The 16,373-nt window shown below is 43.1% G+C and overlaps 1 protein-coding gene across 2 annotated transcripts in view; it reads left to right on the forward strand.

Annotated features, from left to right (window-relative positions):
- Positions 1-1,495: 1,495 nt before the first annotated feature.
- The window catches only part of dnaaf9 (dynein axonemal assembly factor 9), a 207,122-nt gene continuing 192,244 nt past the window's right edge, over positions 1,496-16,373 (forward strand). For both annotated transcript variants that reach the window (XM_045212884.1, XM_045212886.1), the window contains exons 1-3: positions 1,496-1,789; positions 14,661-14,737; positions 15,454-15,579. In XM_045212884.1, the coding sequence (XP_045068819.1) occupies positions 1,734-1,789; positions 14,661-14,737; positions 15,454-15,579 (259 nt within the window). In that variant the 5' untranslated portion in view covers positions 1,496-1,733. The remainder of the gene's footprint in view (positions 1,790-14,660; positions 14,738-15,453; positions 15,580-16,373) is intronic.

The following is a 16,373-nucleotide window of genomic DNA, read 5'->3' on the forward strand; positions in this document are numbered from 1 at the left end:
TATGCTGTCGTGTAGTTTTCTACAGGTCTAACGGTACTCCCCTACATGTGTAATGGTTCAGGCGGTTGCTATGCTGTCGTGTAGTTTTCTACAGGTCTAACGGTACTCCCCCTACATGTGTAATGGTTCAGGCGGTTGCTATGCTGTCGTGTAGTTTTTACAGGTCTAACGGTACTCCCCTACATGTGTAATGGTTCAGGCGGTTGCTATGCTGTCGTGTAGTTTTCTACAGGTCTAACGGTACTCCCCTACATGTGTAATGGTTCAGGCGGTTGCTATGCTGTCGTGTAGTTTTCTACAGGTCTAACGGTACTCCCCTACATGTGTAATGGTTCAGGCGGTTGCTATGCTGTCGTGTAGTTTTTACAGGTCTAACGGTACTCCCCTACATGTGTAATGGTTCAGGCGGTTGCTATGTTGTCGTGTAGTTTTCACAGGTCTAACGGTACTCCCCTACATGTGTAATGGTTCAGGCGGTTGCTATGCTGTCGTGTAGTTTTTACAGGTCTAACGGTACTCCCCTACATGTGTAATGGTTCAGGCGGTTGCTATGCTGTCGTGTAGTTTTCTACAGGTCTAACGGTACTCCCCTACATGTGTAATGGTTCAGGCGGTTGCTATGTTGTCGTGTAGTTTTCTACAGGTCTAACGGTACTCCCCTACATGTGTAATGGTTCAGGCGGTTGCTATGCTGTCGTGTAGTTTTTACAGGTCTAACGGTACTCCCCTACATGTGTAATGGTTCAGGCGGTTGCTATGCTGTCGTGTAGTTTTCTACAGGTCTAACGGTACTCCCCTACATGTGTAATGGTTCAGGCGGTTGCTATGTTGTCGTGTAGTTTTCTACAGGTCTAACGGTACTCCCCTACATGTGTAATGGTTCAGGCGGTTGCTATGCTGTCGTGTAGTTTTTACAGGTCTAACGGTACTCCCCTACATGTGTAATGGTTCAGGCGGTTGCTATGCTGTCGTGTAGTTTTTACAGGTCTAACGGTACTCCCCTACATGTGTAATGGTTCAGGCGGTTGCTATGCTGTCGTGTAGTTTTTCACAGGTCTAACGGTACTCCCCTACATGTGTAATGGTTCAGGCGGTTGCTATGTTGTCGTGTAGTTTTCTACAGGTCTAACGGTACTCCCCTACATGTGTAATGGTTCAGGCGGTTGCTATGCTGTCGTGTAGTTTTTTACAGGTCTAACGGTACTCCCCTACATGTGTAATGGTTCAGGCGGTTTGCTATGCTGTCGTGTAGTTTTCTACAGGTCTAACGGTACTCCCCTACATGTGTAATGGTTCAGGCGGTTGCTATGCTGTCGTGTAGTTTTCTACAGGTCTAACGGTACTCCCCTACATGTGTAATGGTTCAGGCGGTTTGCTATGCTGTCGTGTAGTTTTCTACAGGTCTAACGGTACTCCCCTACATGTGTAATGGTTCAGGCGGTTGCTATGCTGTCGTGTAGTTTTTACAGGTCTAACGGTACTCCCCTACATGTGTAATGGTTCAGGCGGTTGCTATGCTGTCGTGTAGTTTTCTACAGGTCTAACGGTACTCCCCTACATGTGTAATGGTTCAGGCGGTTGCTATGCTGTCGTGTAGTTTTTACAGGTCTAACGGTATAGCGTCAACGCTAACGGAAACATGATGGGACTGATGCTCGCGCCTTGAAAAATATCCAAATATCGGCGGATTCCAAAACGTTATTTTCAAAACGCCATAACGACGTTTGCTAAAAATGTCTTCCATACGCAGGGTGAACGGACAATTCCCGTGTATGAGCCCCGCTGTCAGGTAACGTCGATTTCTGATGGCTATCTTGTTTACTGAAAAGGATGTGATGAAGCTACCTTAGCTAGCCAGCTATAAATATTTAGCTGCAGATGTGTTGCTTCTTTTACGTTGCTCGACAGCTAGCTAACGTTAGCCAACCGTTAACGTTAGCTGACGTTTGCTTGAAAGCTACTGTTAGCTAGCTAGCTAGCTATGTATGACTATGATATTGGATCAGCCAGATATGTAGCTAACTAGCTACCTAATCGATTGGTTGTAGCTAGGCTAGTTAGCTGCTAGCGTCAACTGCCTAGGAATTCAATCAAACTCGCACTGTGGAAGGTGCACTAAGGATAGATTCATCTACGTTACACTTTTTTACTGTCTTGTTTTTTTATTCTTCTACTGTAGATGATGTGTTGCGTTTTTCTGCCTTTAGCAGGTCGGACGGCGGATTGCACATTTTGATCATACAAAAAAAAAGGTCGAAGGGGAAAATGTAAATTGCATCACCATCTAACCCTGCACCTTACCTATACACTATCCCACTACTTTGGCCCTGAACGATTCTACACCAGGCGGTTGGCCTTGGAGGATGGAACCCCTTCTCTCAACTTCCTGTAGATCTTCTGCACTAAAATCTCTCACACCCAAATATGTCAATGCCGCTTCAACTATCACATCTATCTTCTGTGATTTCCGCTAAATCAGTGCAGTTGATCACCATGGTAATACATCCAAGAAATCCGACCTTACTAAAACTCATCCTCTCTGGATCTCTCTCTTCAGGCCTACTCACTGGGGGGCTCCCAGTCGAATCCCTCATCCTTGGTCTATCCTCTACTTTCCTTACTGCCTCAGCATAGGAAACATTCTTCCCCACTCGAACTCTGGCAATCTCAACTTGTCTCTCTCGTACAGGGCACTTCAGATCCTCAGCTGCAAGGGCGTCCCACAGTTTACACACAGTGCTTTCTCAACCCAAACTTCACACGCCCTCTGACTATGCCCTCCAGCACACTTTCCACATTGTGGGATCTCCCTTCTACGTACTGCTGCCACATATCCGAATCCTTGGCACCTAAACAACCGTAGCGGGTTCGGAACAAACGCCCTCACCGAATAGCAAATATATCCTAGCCAGACCTTATTTGGTAGAAACTCCATATTGAAGCTCAACAAGAAAGACAGTGTATCCTCCATCTTACCATTTCCACCATCACAAACACCAGGAATATTATTTATCATCTTATCCACCTCCACACTCAATGCCACCCCACTGATCACTCCTTTGAACGGGACCTCCTGAACGCGCTTAATCATATAATTACATATAGAATCCTTATTAATTCAATAGGATCTCTGTGGGCCTAGTCGTAAGGATTGTAAGGATGTAACTTTTAAAAATATATTACCTTTTATTTTAGCATTGACACAACCAGTCATGATGTTTTAATCTGATTGCCAAACAATCACTTCAAAGGTCTCCTTTACTAGGCTACCCGTGCACGTTCATGCACTCCAGCCACTCCAGCCTCCAAACAGTGGTGAATGGGAAGAGACATCTGTTAGACAACAACAAAAAGTGGAATAACATTTTGGCGATTGTCATTAGGCCAGAGTGTATGCGTCCACTACTGTCTGCACTCGTCTCTGTGTCAGCCATTCATTTCTGCCTTAGAAAATGTCTGTGTTTTTGTCAAACCATATTGCATTTTGAAGCATATAGGCCAAGGTTCCACAACTGGCGGGCCAAATTTGGTTTTATTTGGCCCCCCAAGTTATCAACAAAAAAAAAAAATATATATATATATATATATATATATACACACAGCTGTGGAAAAACCACTGCAAATATTTCTTAAATCAGCATCTCTACATGTATGACAGCCATTCCATTCCAGTGTCTGTTGAATTCTAACACAGGCACACCTCATTCTACTGAATTAGGTACTGATTAGGTGATCACATGAACCAAATCTTATTTAACGAGGAAAAGTATAAAAACCACTGCTGTGGTCATCACTATCCTCTTGCAATAGGACCAGCTGGATGGCAAAAACAGTGCTAATAGTACCTCAAAAGTAATATGAATCAAAAAATAACTATTGACCATGCCAAAAGAGTTTTGAGTGAGGAAAGTTTTGAGTGAGGAAAAGAAGGGTTCAATTCTGGCTTTACTGGCAGAGGGATACAGTGAGCGTCAGGTTGCTTCCATCCTTAACATTTCAAAGACGGCGGTTCATAATTTTTAAAATATTAAATAAGAACAAGGTCAAGCAGCAGACATTGGAGAAAAACAAAGCTACAGACCGGCAGAGGGCGAAAACGACTCTCTACTGACCAGGATGACCGCCAATTCATTCGAATGTCACTCAACAACCGTAGGATGACATCAAGTGGCCTACAAAAAGAATGGCAAACGGCAGCTGGGGTGAAGTGCACGGCGAGGACGGTTCGAAACAGGCTCCTAGGGGCAGGGCTGAAGTTGTGCAAAGCTAGAAAAAAAGCCCTTCATCAATGAGAAGCAAAGAAGAGCCAGGCTGAGGTTTGCAAAAGACCATAAGAATTGGACCGTAGAGGACTGGAGTAAGGTCATCTTCTCTGATGAGTGCAATTTTCAGCTTTGCCCAACACCTGGTCGTCTAATGGTTAGACGGAGACCTGGAGAGGCCTATAAGCCACAGTGTCTCGCACCCACTGTGAAATTTGGTAGAGGATCGGTGACGATCTGGGGGTGCTTCAGCAAGGCTGGAATCGGGCAGATTTGTGTTTGTGAAGGACGCATGAATCAAGCCACGTACAAGGTTGTCCTGAAAGTAAACTTGCTTCCTTTTGCTCTGACATTGTCCCCCAACTCTGAGGATTGGGTTTTCCAGCAGGACAATGCGCCATGCCACACAGCCAGGTCAATCAAGGTGTGGATGGAGGACAACCAGATCAAGACCCTGTCATGGCCAGCCCAATCTCCAGACCTGAACCCAATTGAAAACTTCTGGAATGTGATCAAGAGGAAGATGGATGGTCACAAGCCATCAAACAAAGCCGAGCTGCTTGAATATTTGCGCAAGGAGTGGCATAAAGTCATCCAACATCAATGTGAAATACTGGTGGAGAGCATGCCAAGACGCATGAAAGCTGTGATTGAAAATCAGGGTTATTCCACCAAATATTGATTTCTGAACTCTTCTTAAGTTAAAACATTACTATTGTGTTATTTAAAAATGAACATGAACTTAATTTCTTTGCATTATTCAAGGTCTGACAACACTGCATCTTTTTTGTTATTTTGACCAGTTGTCATTTTCTGCAAATAAATGCTCTAAATGACAATATATTTTTTGGGAATTTGGGAGAAATGTTGTCAGTAGTTTATAGAATAAAGCAAAAATGTTATTTTTACCCAAACACATACCTATAAATAGTAAAACCAGAGAAACTAATAATTTTACAGTTGTCTCTTAATTTTTTCCACAGCTGTATATATACATATACAGTGGGGGAAAAAAGTATTTAGTCAGCCACCAATTGTGCAAGTTCTCCCACTTAAAAAGATGAGAGAGGCCTGTAATTTTCATCATAGGTACACGTCAACTATGACAGACAAATTGAGAATTCTTTTTCCAGAAAATCACATTGTAGGATTTTTAATGAATTTATTTGCAAATTATGGTGGAAAATAAGTATTTGGTCACCTACAAACAAGCAAGATTTCTGGCTCTCACAGACCTGTAACTTCTTCTTTAAGAGGCTCCTCTGTCCTCCACTCGTTACCTGTATTAATGGCACCTGTTTGAACTTGTTATCAGTATAAAAGACACCTGTCCACAATCTCAAACAGTCACACTCCAAACTCCACTGTGGCCAAGACCAAAGAGCTGTCAAAGGACACCAGAAACAAAATTGTAGACCTGCACCAGGCTGGGAAGACTGAATCTGCAATAGGTAAGCAGCTTGGTTTGAAGAAATCAACTGTGGGAGCAATTATTAGGAAATGGAAGACATACTGATAATCTCCCTCGATCTGGGGGCCCAACGCAAGATCTCACCCCGTGGGGCAAAATGATCACAAGAACGGTGAGCAAAAATCCCAGAACCACACGGGGGGACCTAGTGAATGACCTGCAGAGAGCTGGGACCAAAGTAACAAAGCCTACCATCAGTAACACACTACGCCGCCAGGGACTTACAGTGGGGAAAAAAAGTATTTAGTCAGCCACCAATTGTGCAAGTTCTCCCACTTAAAAAGATGAGAGAGGCCTGTAATTTTCATCATAGGTACACGTCAACTATGACAGACAAAATGAGGGAAAAAAATCCAGAAAATCACATTGTATGATTTTTTATGAATTTATTTGCAAATTATGGTGGAAAAAAGGATTTGGTCAATAACAAAAGTTTCTCAATACTTTGTTATATACCCTTTGTTGGCAATGACACAGGTCAAACGTTTTCTGTAAGTCTTCACAAGGTTTTCACACACTGTTGCTGGTATTTTGGCCCATTCCTCCATGCAGATCTCCTCTAGAGCAGTGATGTTTTGGGGCTGTCGCTGGCCAACACGGACTTTCAACTCCCTCCAAAGATTTTCTATGGGGTTGAGATCTGGAGACTGGCTAGGCCATTCCAGGACCTTTGAAATGCTTCTTACGAAGCCACTCCTTCGTTGCCGGGCGGTGTGTTTGGGATCATTGTCATACTGAAAGACCCAGCCACGTTTCATCTTCAATGCCCTTGCTGATGGAAGGAGGTTTTCACTCAAAATCTCACGATACATGGCCCCATTCATTCTTTCCTTTACACGAATCAGTCGTCCTGGTCCCTTTGCAGAAAAACAGCCCCAAAGCATGATGTTTCCACCCCCATGCTTCACAGTAGGTATGGTGTTCTTTGGATGCAACTCAGCATTCTTTGTCCTCCAAACACGACTGAGGTTGAGTTTTTACCAAAAAGTTATATTTTGGTTTCATCTGACCATATGACATTCTCCCAATCCTCTTCTGGATCATCAAAATGCACTCTAGCACGGGCCTGGACATGTACTGGCTAAAGCGAGGGGACACGTCTGGCACTGCAGGATTTAAGTCCCTGGCGGCGTAGTGTGTTACTGATGGTAGGCTTTGTTACTTTAGTCCCAGCTCTCTGCAGGTCATTCACTAGGTCCCCCCGTGTGGTTCTGGGATTTTTGCTCACCGGTCTTGTGATCATTTTGACCCCACGGGGTGAGATCTTTCGTGGAGCCCCAGATCGAGGGAGATTATCAGTGGTCTTGTATGACTTCCATTTCCTAATAATTGCTCCCACAGTTGATTTCTTCAAACCAAGCTGCTTACCTATTGCAGATTCAGTCTTCCCAGCCTGGTGCAGGTCTACAATATTGTTTCTGGTGTCCTTTGACAGCTCTTTGGTCTTGGCCATAGTGGAGTTTGGAGTGTGACTGTTTGAGCTTGTGGGCAGGTGTCTTTTATACTGATAACAAGTTCAAACAGGTGCCATTAATACAGGTAACGAGTGGAGGACAGAGGAGCCTCTTAAAGAAGAAGTTACAGGTCTGTGAGAGCCAGAAATCTTGCTTGTTTGTAGGTGACCAAATACTTATTTTCCACCATAATTTGCAAATAAATTCATTAAAAATCCTACTATGTGATTTTCTGGAATTTTTTTCCTCAATTTGTCTGTCATAGTTGACGTGTACCTATGATGAAAATTACAGGCCTCTCTCATCTTTTTAAGTGGGAGAACTTGCACAATTGGTGGCTGACTAAATACTTTTTTTCCCCACTGTAAATCCTGCAGTGCCAGACGTGTCCCCCTGCTTAAGCCAGTACATGTCCAGGCCCGTCTGAAGTTTGCTAGAGTGCATTTGGATGATCCAGAAGAGGATTGGGAGAATGTCAGATGAAACCAAAATATAACTTTTTGGTAAAAACTCAACTCGTCGTGTTTGGAGGACAAAGAATACTGAGTTGCATCCAAAGAACACCATACCTACTGTGAAACATGGGGGTGGAAACATCATGCTTTGGGGCTGTTTTTCTGCAAAGGGACCAGGACGACTGATCCGTGTATAGGAAAGAATGAATGGGGCCATGTATCGTGAGATTTTGAGTGAAAACCTCCTTCCATCAGCAAGGGCATTGAAGATGAAACGTGGCTGGGTCTTTCAGCATGACAATGATCCCAAACACACTGCCCGGGCAATGAAGGAGTGGCTTCGTAAGAAGCATTTCAAGGTCCTGGAGTGGCCTAGCCAGTCTCCAGATCTCAACCCCATAGAAAATCTTTGGAGGGAGTTGAAAGTCCGTGTTGCCCAGCGACAGCCCCAAAACATCACTGCTCTAGAGGAGATCTGCATGGAGGAATGGGCCAAAATACCAGCAACAGTGTGTGAAAAACTTACAGAAAATGTTTGACCTGTGTCATTGCCAACAAAGGGTATATAACAAAGTATTGAGAAACTTTTGTTATTGACCAAATACTTATTTTCCACCATAATTTGCAAATAAATTCATTAAAAATCCTACAATGTGATTTTCTGGGAAAAAAAATCTCATTTTGTCTGTCATAGTTGACGTGTACCTATGATGAAAATTACAGGCCTCTCTCATCTTTTTAAGTGGGAGAACTTGTACAATTGGTGGCTGACTAAATACTTGTTTTCCCCACTGTATATATGTACACACACACACTACGGTTCAAAAGTTTGGGGTCACTTAGAAATGTCATTGTTTTCGAAAGAAAATCTTTTTTTTTGTCCATTAAAATAACATAAAATTGATCAGAAATACAGTGTAGACATTGTTAATGTTGTAAATGGCTATTGTAGCTGGAAACAGCTGATTTTAATGGAATATCTACATAGGCGTACAGAGGCCCATTATCAGCAACCGTCAGTCCTGTGTTCCAATGGCACGTTGTGTTTGCTAATCCAAGTTTATAATTTTAAAAGGCTAATTGATCATTAGAAAACCCTTTTGCAATTATGTTAGCACAGCTGAAAACTGTTGTGCTGATTTAAAGAAGCAATAAAACTGGCCTTCTTGAGACTAGTTGAGTATCTGGAGCATCAGCAATTGTGGGTTCGATTACAGGCTCAAAATGGCCAGAAACAAATAACTTTCTTCTGAAACTCGTCAGTCTATTCTTGTTCTAAGAAATGAAGGCTATTACACGCGAGAAATTGCCAAGAAACTGAAGATCTCGTACAACGCTGTGTACTACTCCCTTCACAGAATAGCGCAAACTGGCTCTAACCAGAATAGAAAGAGGAGTGGGAGGCCCCGGTGCACAACTGAGCAAGAGGACAAATACATTAGTGTCTAGTTTGAGAAACAGACACCTCACAGGTCCTCAACTGGCAGCTTCAGTGAAGAGGCGACTCCGGGATGCTGACCTTCTAGGCAGAGTTGCAAAGAAAAAGCCATATCTCAGACTGGCCAATAAAAATAAAAGATTAAGATGGGCAGTCTGAGATATGGCTTTAAAGAAAAAAAATTATCAGCCGTTTCCAGCTACAATAGCCATTTACAACATTAACTTGTTATTGTCTACACTGTATTTCTGATCAATTTGATGTTATTTTAATGGACAAAAAAATTGCTTTTTTTTCGAAAACAAGAATTTCTAAGTGACCCCAAACTTTTCAATGGTTGTGTATGTGTATATACAGTGAGGGAAAAAAGTATTTGATCCCCTGCTGATTTTGTACTTTTGCCCACTGACAAAGAAATGATCAGTCTATAATTTTAATGGTAGGTTTATTTGAACAGTGAGAGACAGAATAACAACAAAAGAATCCAGAAAAACGCATGTCAAAAATGTTATCAATTGATTTGCATTTTAATGAGGGAAATAAGTATTTGACCCCCTCTCAATCAGAAAGATTTCTGGCTCCCAGGTGTCTTTTATACAGGTAATGAGCTGAGATTAGGAGCACACTCTTAAAGGGAGTGCTCCTAATCTCAGCTTGTTACCTGTATAAAAGACACCTGTCCACAGAAGCAATCAATCAATCAGATTCCAAACTCTCCACCCATGGCCAAGACCAAAGAGCTCTCCAAGGATGTCAGGGACAAGATTGAAGACCTACACAAGGCTGGAATGGGCTACAATACCATCGCCAAGCAACTTGGTGAGAAGGTGACAACAGTTGGTGCGATTATTCGCAAATGGAAGAAACACAAAATAACTGTCAATCTCCCTCGGCCTGGGGCTCCATGCAGGGTCTCACCTTGTGGAGTTGCAATGTTCATGAGAAAGGTGAGGAATCAGCCCAGAACTACACAGGAGGATCTTGTCAATGATCTCAAGGCAGCTGGGACCATAGTCACCAAGAAAACAATTGGTAACACACGTGAAGGACTGAAATCCTGCAGCGCCCACAAGGTCCCCCTGCTCAAGAAGGCACATATACATGCCCGTCGGAAGTTTGCCAATGAACATCTGAATGATTCAGAGGAGAACTGGGTGAAAGTGTTGTGGTCAGATGAGACCAAAATCGAGCTTTTTGGCATCAACTCAACTCGCCGTGTTTGGAGGAGGAGGAATGCTGCCTATGACCCCCAAGAACACCATCCCCACTGTCAAACATGGAGGTGGAAACATTATGCTTTGGGGATGTTTTTCTGCTAAGGGGACAGGACAACTTCACCGCATCAAAGGGACGATGGACGGGGCCATGTACCGTCAAATCTTGGGTGAGAACCTCCTGCCCTCAGCCAGGGCATTGAAAATGGGTCGTGGATGGGTATTCCAGCATGACAATGACCCAAAACACACGGCCAAGGCAACAAAGGAGTGGCTCAAGAAGAAGCACATTACGGTCCTGGAGTGGCCTAGCCAGTCTCCAGACCTTAATCCCATAGAAAATCTGTGGAGGGAGCTGAAGGTTCGAGTTGCCAAACGTCAGCCTCAAAACCTTAATGACTTGGAGAAGATCTGCAAGAGGAGTGGGACAAAATCCCTCCTGAGATGTGTGCAAACCTGGTGGCCAACTACAAGAAACGTCTGACCTCTGTGATTGCCAACAAGGGTTTTGCCACCAAGTAATAAGTCATGTTTTGCAGAGGGGTCAAATACTTATTTCCCTCATTAAAATGCAAATCAGTTTATAACATTTTTGACATGCGTTTTTCTGGATTTTTTTGTTGTTATTCTGTCTCTCACTGTTCAAATAAACCTAGCATTAAAATTATAGACTGATCATTTCTCTGTCAGTGGGCAAACGTACAAAATCAGCAGGGGATCAAATACTTTTTTCCCTCACTGTGTGTGTGTGTGTATATATATATATATATATATATGTATGTATATGTGTGTATATGTATGTATATACACACATACATACATACAGTGGGGAGAACAAGTATTTGATACACTGCCGATTTTGCAGGTTTTCCTACTTACAAAGCATGTAGAGGTCTGTAATTTTTATCATAGGTACACTTCAACTGTGAGAGACGGAATCTAAAACAAAAATCCAGAATATCACATTGTATGATTTTTAAGTAATTAATTTGCATTTTATTGCATGACATAAGTATTTGATACATCAGAAAAGCACAACATAATATTTGGTACAGAAACCTTTGTTTGCAATTACAGAGATCATACATTTCCTGTAGGTCTTGACTAGGTTTGCACACACTGCAGCAGGGATTTTGGCCCACTCCTCCATACAGACCTTCTCCAGATCCTTCAGTTTTCGTGGCTGTCGCTGGGCAATACGGACTTTCAGCTCCCTCCAAAGATGTTCTATTGGGTTCAGGTCTGGAGACTGGCTAGGCCATTCCAGGACCTTGAGATGCTTCTTACGGAGCCACTCCTTAGTTGCCCTGGCTGTGTGTTTCGGGTCGTTGTCATGCTGGAAGACCCAGCCACGACCCATCTTCGATGCTCTTACTGAGGGAAGGAGGTTGTTGGCCAAGATTTCGCGATACATGGCCCCATCCATCCTCCCCTCAATACGGTGCAGTCGTCCTGTCCCCTTTGCAGAAAAGCATCCCCAAAGAATGATGTTTCCACCTCCATGCTTCATGGTTGGGATGGTGTTCTTGGGGTTGTACTCATCCTTCTTCTTCCTCCAAACACGGCGAGTGGAGTTTTGACCAAAAAGCTCTATTTTTGTCTCATCAGACCACATGACCTTCTCCCATTCCTCCTCTGGATCATCCAGATGGTCATTGGCAAACTTCAGACGGGCCTGGACATGCGCTGGCTTGAGCAGGGGGACCTTGCGTGCGCTGCAGGATTTAAATCCATGACGGCGTAGTGTGTTACTAATGGTTTTCTTTGAGACTGTGGTCCCAGCTCTCTTCAGGTCATTGACCAGGTCCTGCCGTGTAGTTCTGGGCTGATCCCTCACCTTCTTCATGATCATTGATGCCCCACGAGGTGAGATCTTGCATGGAGCCCCAGACCGAGGGTGATTGACGGTCATCTTGAACTTCTTCCATTTTCTAATAATTGCACCAACAGTTGTTGCCTTCTCACCAAGCTGCTTGCCTATTGTCATGTAGCCCATCCCAGCCTTGTGCAGGTCTACAATTTTATCCCTGATGTCCTTACACAGCTCTCTGGTCTTGGCCATTGTGGAGAGGTTGGAGTCTGTTTGATTGAGTGTGTGGACAGGTGTCTTTTATACAGGTAACGAGTTCAAACAGGTGCAGTTAATACAGGTAATGAGTGGAGAACAGGAGGGCTTCTTAAAGAAACTAACAGGTCTGTGAGAGCCGGAATTCTTACTGGTTGGTAGGTGATCAAATACTTATGTCATGCAATAAAATGCAAATTAATTACTTAAAAATCATACAATGTGATTTTCTGGATTTTTGTTTTAGATTCCGTCTGTCATAGTTGAAGTGTACCTATGTTCTCCCCACTGAACATACAGTACCAGTCAAGTTTGGACACACCTACTCATTCAAGGGCTCCACAATCCCCCGACCTCAACCCAATTGAGATGGTTTGGGATGAGTCGGACGGCAGAGTGAAGGAAAAGCAGCCAACAAGTGCTCAGCATATGTGGGAACTCCAAGACTGTTGGAAAAGCATTCCAGGTGAAGCTGGTTGAGAGAACATAAAATATATTTTGATTTGTTTAACACTTTTTTGGGTTACAACATGATTCCAAATGTGTTATTTCATAGTTTTGATGTCTTCACTATTATTCTCCAATGTAAAAAATTGTAAAAATAAATAATAAAAATAAATAATATGCCATTTAGCAGACGCTTTTATCCAAAGCGACTCACAGTCATGCGTGCATACATTTTTGTGTATGGGTGGTCCCGGGGATCGAACCCACTACCTTGGCGTTACAAGCGCCGTGCTCTACCAGCTGAGCTACAGAGGACCACAAAGTAAATAAATAACCCTTAAATGAGTAGGTGTGTCCAAACTTTTGACTGGTAGTGTTTGTATATATATAATAGACTGTAAAAACACCAGGAAATCAGCGCCAAGTGATTTTTAATTTTAGGAAATCTGTTCTCAAGTATTCCCACACATAATAGAGACACGTGATTGTATACAAATGTAATCAAGGTTTGAAATGATTATGTTTTAGTCAAACATTAAATCTGTTTGGGCTTCTTGCTGTCAATTTGCAGTCTACAAATTATTAGTAATTATGTTTATATTTTAAATTTTAGTTGACACTCTTATCCAGAGCGACTTACATGAGCAATTAGGGTTAGGTGCCTTGCTCAAGGGCACATCTACAAATTTTTCACCTAGTCGGCTCGGGGATTCAAAACAGTGACCTTTCAATGACCTCCCCAACACTCTGATCCACTAGGCTACCTGCCGACCCTGCCTGTTCCGGCCCCCTGACCATCCGCTCAAGAAAAATTGGCCCGCGGCTGAATCTAGTTGATGATCCCTGGTATAGGCTATACCACCCGTTTTCAAGTCCATTCGCTAATTTTTCAAGCCATGCGATAGTCTAATGATGAATAATGGTGTAATAGCCTACAGTTTTCCTGACATTTTGATTTAATTATTGTGATAGGCTCATGTTTTACCGGTACGACGTACCCCCACTATTTATTTTGCTGGGACTCCGTACCGGACCGTACGGCCTTACTTTCACCCAGAGCATGACACCGGTCGAGTCCCGAGATGCCTGACGCGGATCGCTTGCTGCCTCTGGGTGGAGGATACACAAAAAATCTAAACAATTACACTTCTCTAAACTTTGACGGATGTAACAGTTCCCAGTTTGTCCTTTAAAAAAAGGTTTTTTATTTATTTAACCTTTATTTAGTTAGGCAAGTCAGTTAAGAACAAATTATTATTTACAATGACAGCTTACCAAAAGGCAAAAGGCCTCCTGCGGGGACGGGGGCTGTGATTTAAAAAATAAATAAATAAAATATAGGACAAAACACACATCATGACAAGAGAGACACTACATAAAGCGGTACACCCAGCTTGGTCTGCCAAAAAGCATGGATCCACTTTTTCATCTCTGGTAGGATTTTCAGGGCAAACGTTGGAAATCTGTACCACCACACCTGCCGCCACAGGAAGGCCTTCATCCTGGTCAGACTCAATTTCAGAGGAATCATTACTGCCAACTGACTGCATCTCAGACCCATGGGATCCAACATCCTCAAGATGCTCAAGCGATAAACTAGATTTAGAAGTCATTTTACTTGACTTGTATTCAGGTGACGAAGGTTTGTACTTAGCTCCATTGTTCCGCTTTCATGTCATGGCATTTCCTCTCTCTCTCGCCGTCGGACTGATAGCCTCTTGTGCAACTGCTGCTCCAAGGGCACTGGCTTCTATCCAATTTTAGGTTCATATGGTGGATGTTTATTTGTATTTTGACAAACTGGTGTCAATGGCAGCTACTGTAGCTACGTTATATTGTGTTTGTCTCTTTCAGCTGGTCCCGGCTGCGTCATGTACAGTCTCTGCTGTGGGAGAGGGAAGCCGGCCCTGATGGGATTCTCTGCTCTCTGGGTGGGTCCAGCACTGTCTCATAATACTGCAGTCAACATTCAAATATATTATTAAACATTGCTTGAACGCAGTAAACTGTCTTGAGAGATTATATTATTTATACACTGAGTATACCAAACATTAGGAACACCTTCATAATACTGAGTTTCACCCCCCCTTTGCCCTCAGAACAGCCTCAATTTGTCGGGGCATGGACTGTACAAGGTGTCGAAAGCGTTCCACAGGGATGCTGGCCCATGTTGACTCCAATGTTTCCCACAGTTGTGTCAAGTTGGCTGGATGTCCTCTGGGTGGTGGACCATTCTTGATACACACGGGAAACTGTTGAGCGTGAAAAACCCAGCAGCGTTGCAGTTCTTGACACAAACCGGTGCGCCTGGCACCTACTACCATACCCCGTTCATAGACACTTAAATCTCTGAATGGCACACACACAATCCATGTCTCAATTGTCTCAAGGCTTAAAAATAATTATTTAACCTGTCTCCTCCCCTTCATCTACACTGATTGAAGTGGATTTAACAAGTGACATCAATAAGGGATCATAGCTTTCACCTGGTCAGTCTATGTCATGGAAAGAGCAGGTGTTCAAAATGTTTTGTACACTATTCCCTGTTTATATAGATGATGCTTTAGCTATGTTGTATATAATTCATATTAACGTTCCCTGTTTTGTATGATTTCAGCATGATTTGATATGTTAGTTGATATTGCAGGCATTGACAGCAGGTATAACGAGGGCTGCAGTGAGCTGGCCAACTACCTGTTCTACGGACTGTACAGGAACAACCAGCTGAACCTGGAACACATTCTGGAGGACTTCCCTGAGGAGGTGCTGGATGGTGAGTAGTAGGGGTTATTGGGTTTTAGGATTTTATTAGGATCCCCAAGGCAGCGGCTACTCTTCCTGGGGTCCAAACAGGAAGCGAAACACAACAAATATAATTAATAATATACATAATACAATACACAAATATATAAAAATGTCTGTGTGTCTCTTCACAGTCCCCGTCATGCCGTAAGGTGTTCTTTTATATGTTTAAAAAATATATATGTTTTTATTGATAGCTTGAGTTACCTGGGGTGGCAGAGAGTTCCATGTGGTCCTCTGTAGCTCAATTGGTAGAGCATGGCGCTTGTAACGCCAGGGTAGTGGGTTCGATCCCCGGGACCACCCATACACAAAAATGTATGCACACATGACTGTAAGTCGCTTTGGATAAAAGCGTCTGCTAAATGGCATATTATATTATTATTATTATTATGTAGTCATGGTTCTATTTAAAACTGTGTGTTTCCCAGCCTCTGTTCTGGACCTGGGGACTGTGAAGAGACCTCTGGTTGCATGTCTTGTGTTGTACCGATGAGTGTCTGAACTGTGTGCCAACTGCTTGAACAGACAGTTCGGTACCTTCAACACCTCGCACAAAGACCGATTGTGATGCAGTCAATCTCGCCTCAACTTTGAGCCAGGAGAGATTTACATGTCATTGACGTTCGCCCTCCGTGTACATCTAAGTGCAATACGTGCTGCTCTGTTCTGGACCAACTGCAATTTACCCATGTCCAGGGCATAAAATTAACAGCCGCCAAATGCGGGTAGATTTAGGAATTGGCGGGTTAGAATGTCTATTTC

This window comes from Coregonus clupeaformis, unplaced genomic scaffold, assembly GCF_020615455.1.
Source record: "Coregonus clupeaformis isolate EN_2021a unplaced genomic scaffold, ASM2061545v1 scaf0060, whole genome shotgun sequence".
Lineage (NCBI taxonomy): Eukaryota > Metazoa > Chordata > Actinopteri > Salmoniformes > Salmonidae > Coregonus > Coregonus clupeaformis.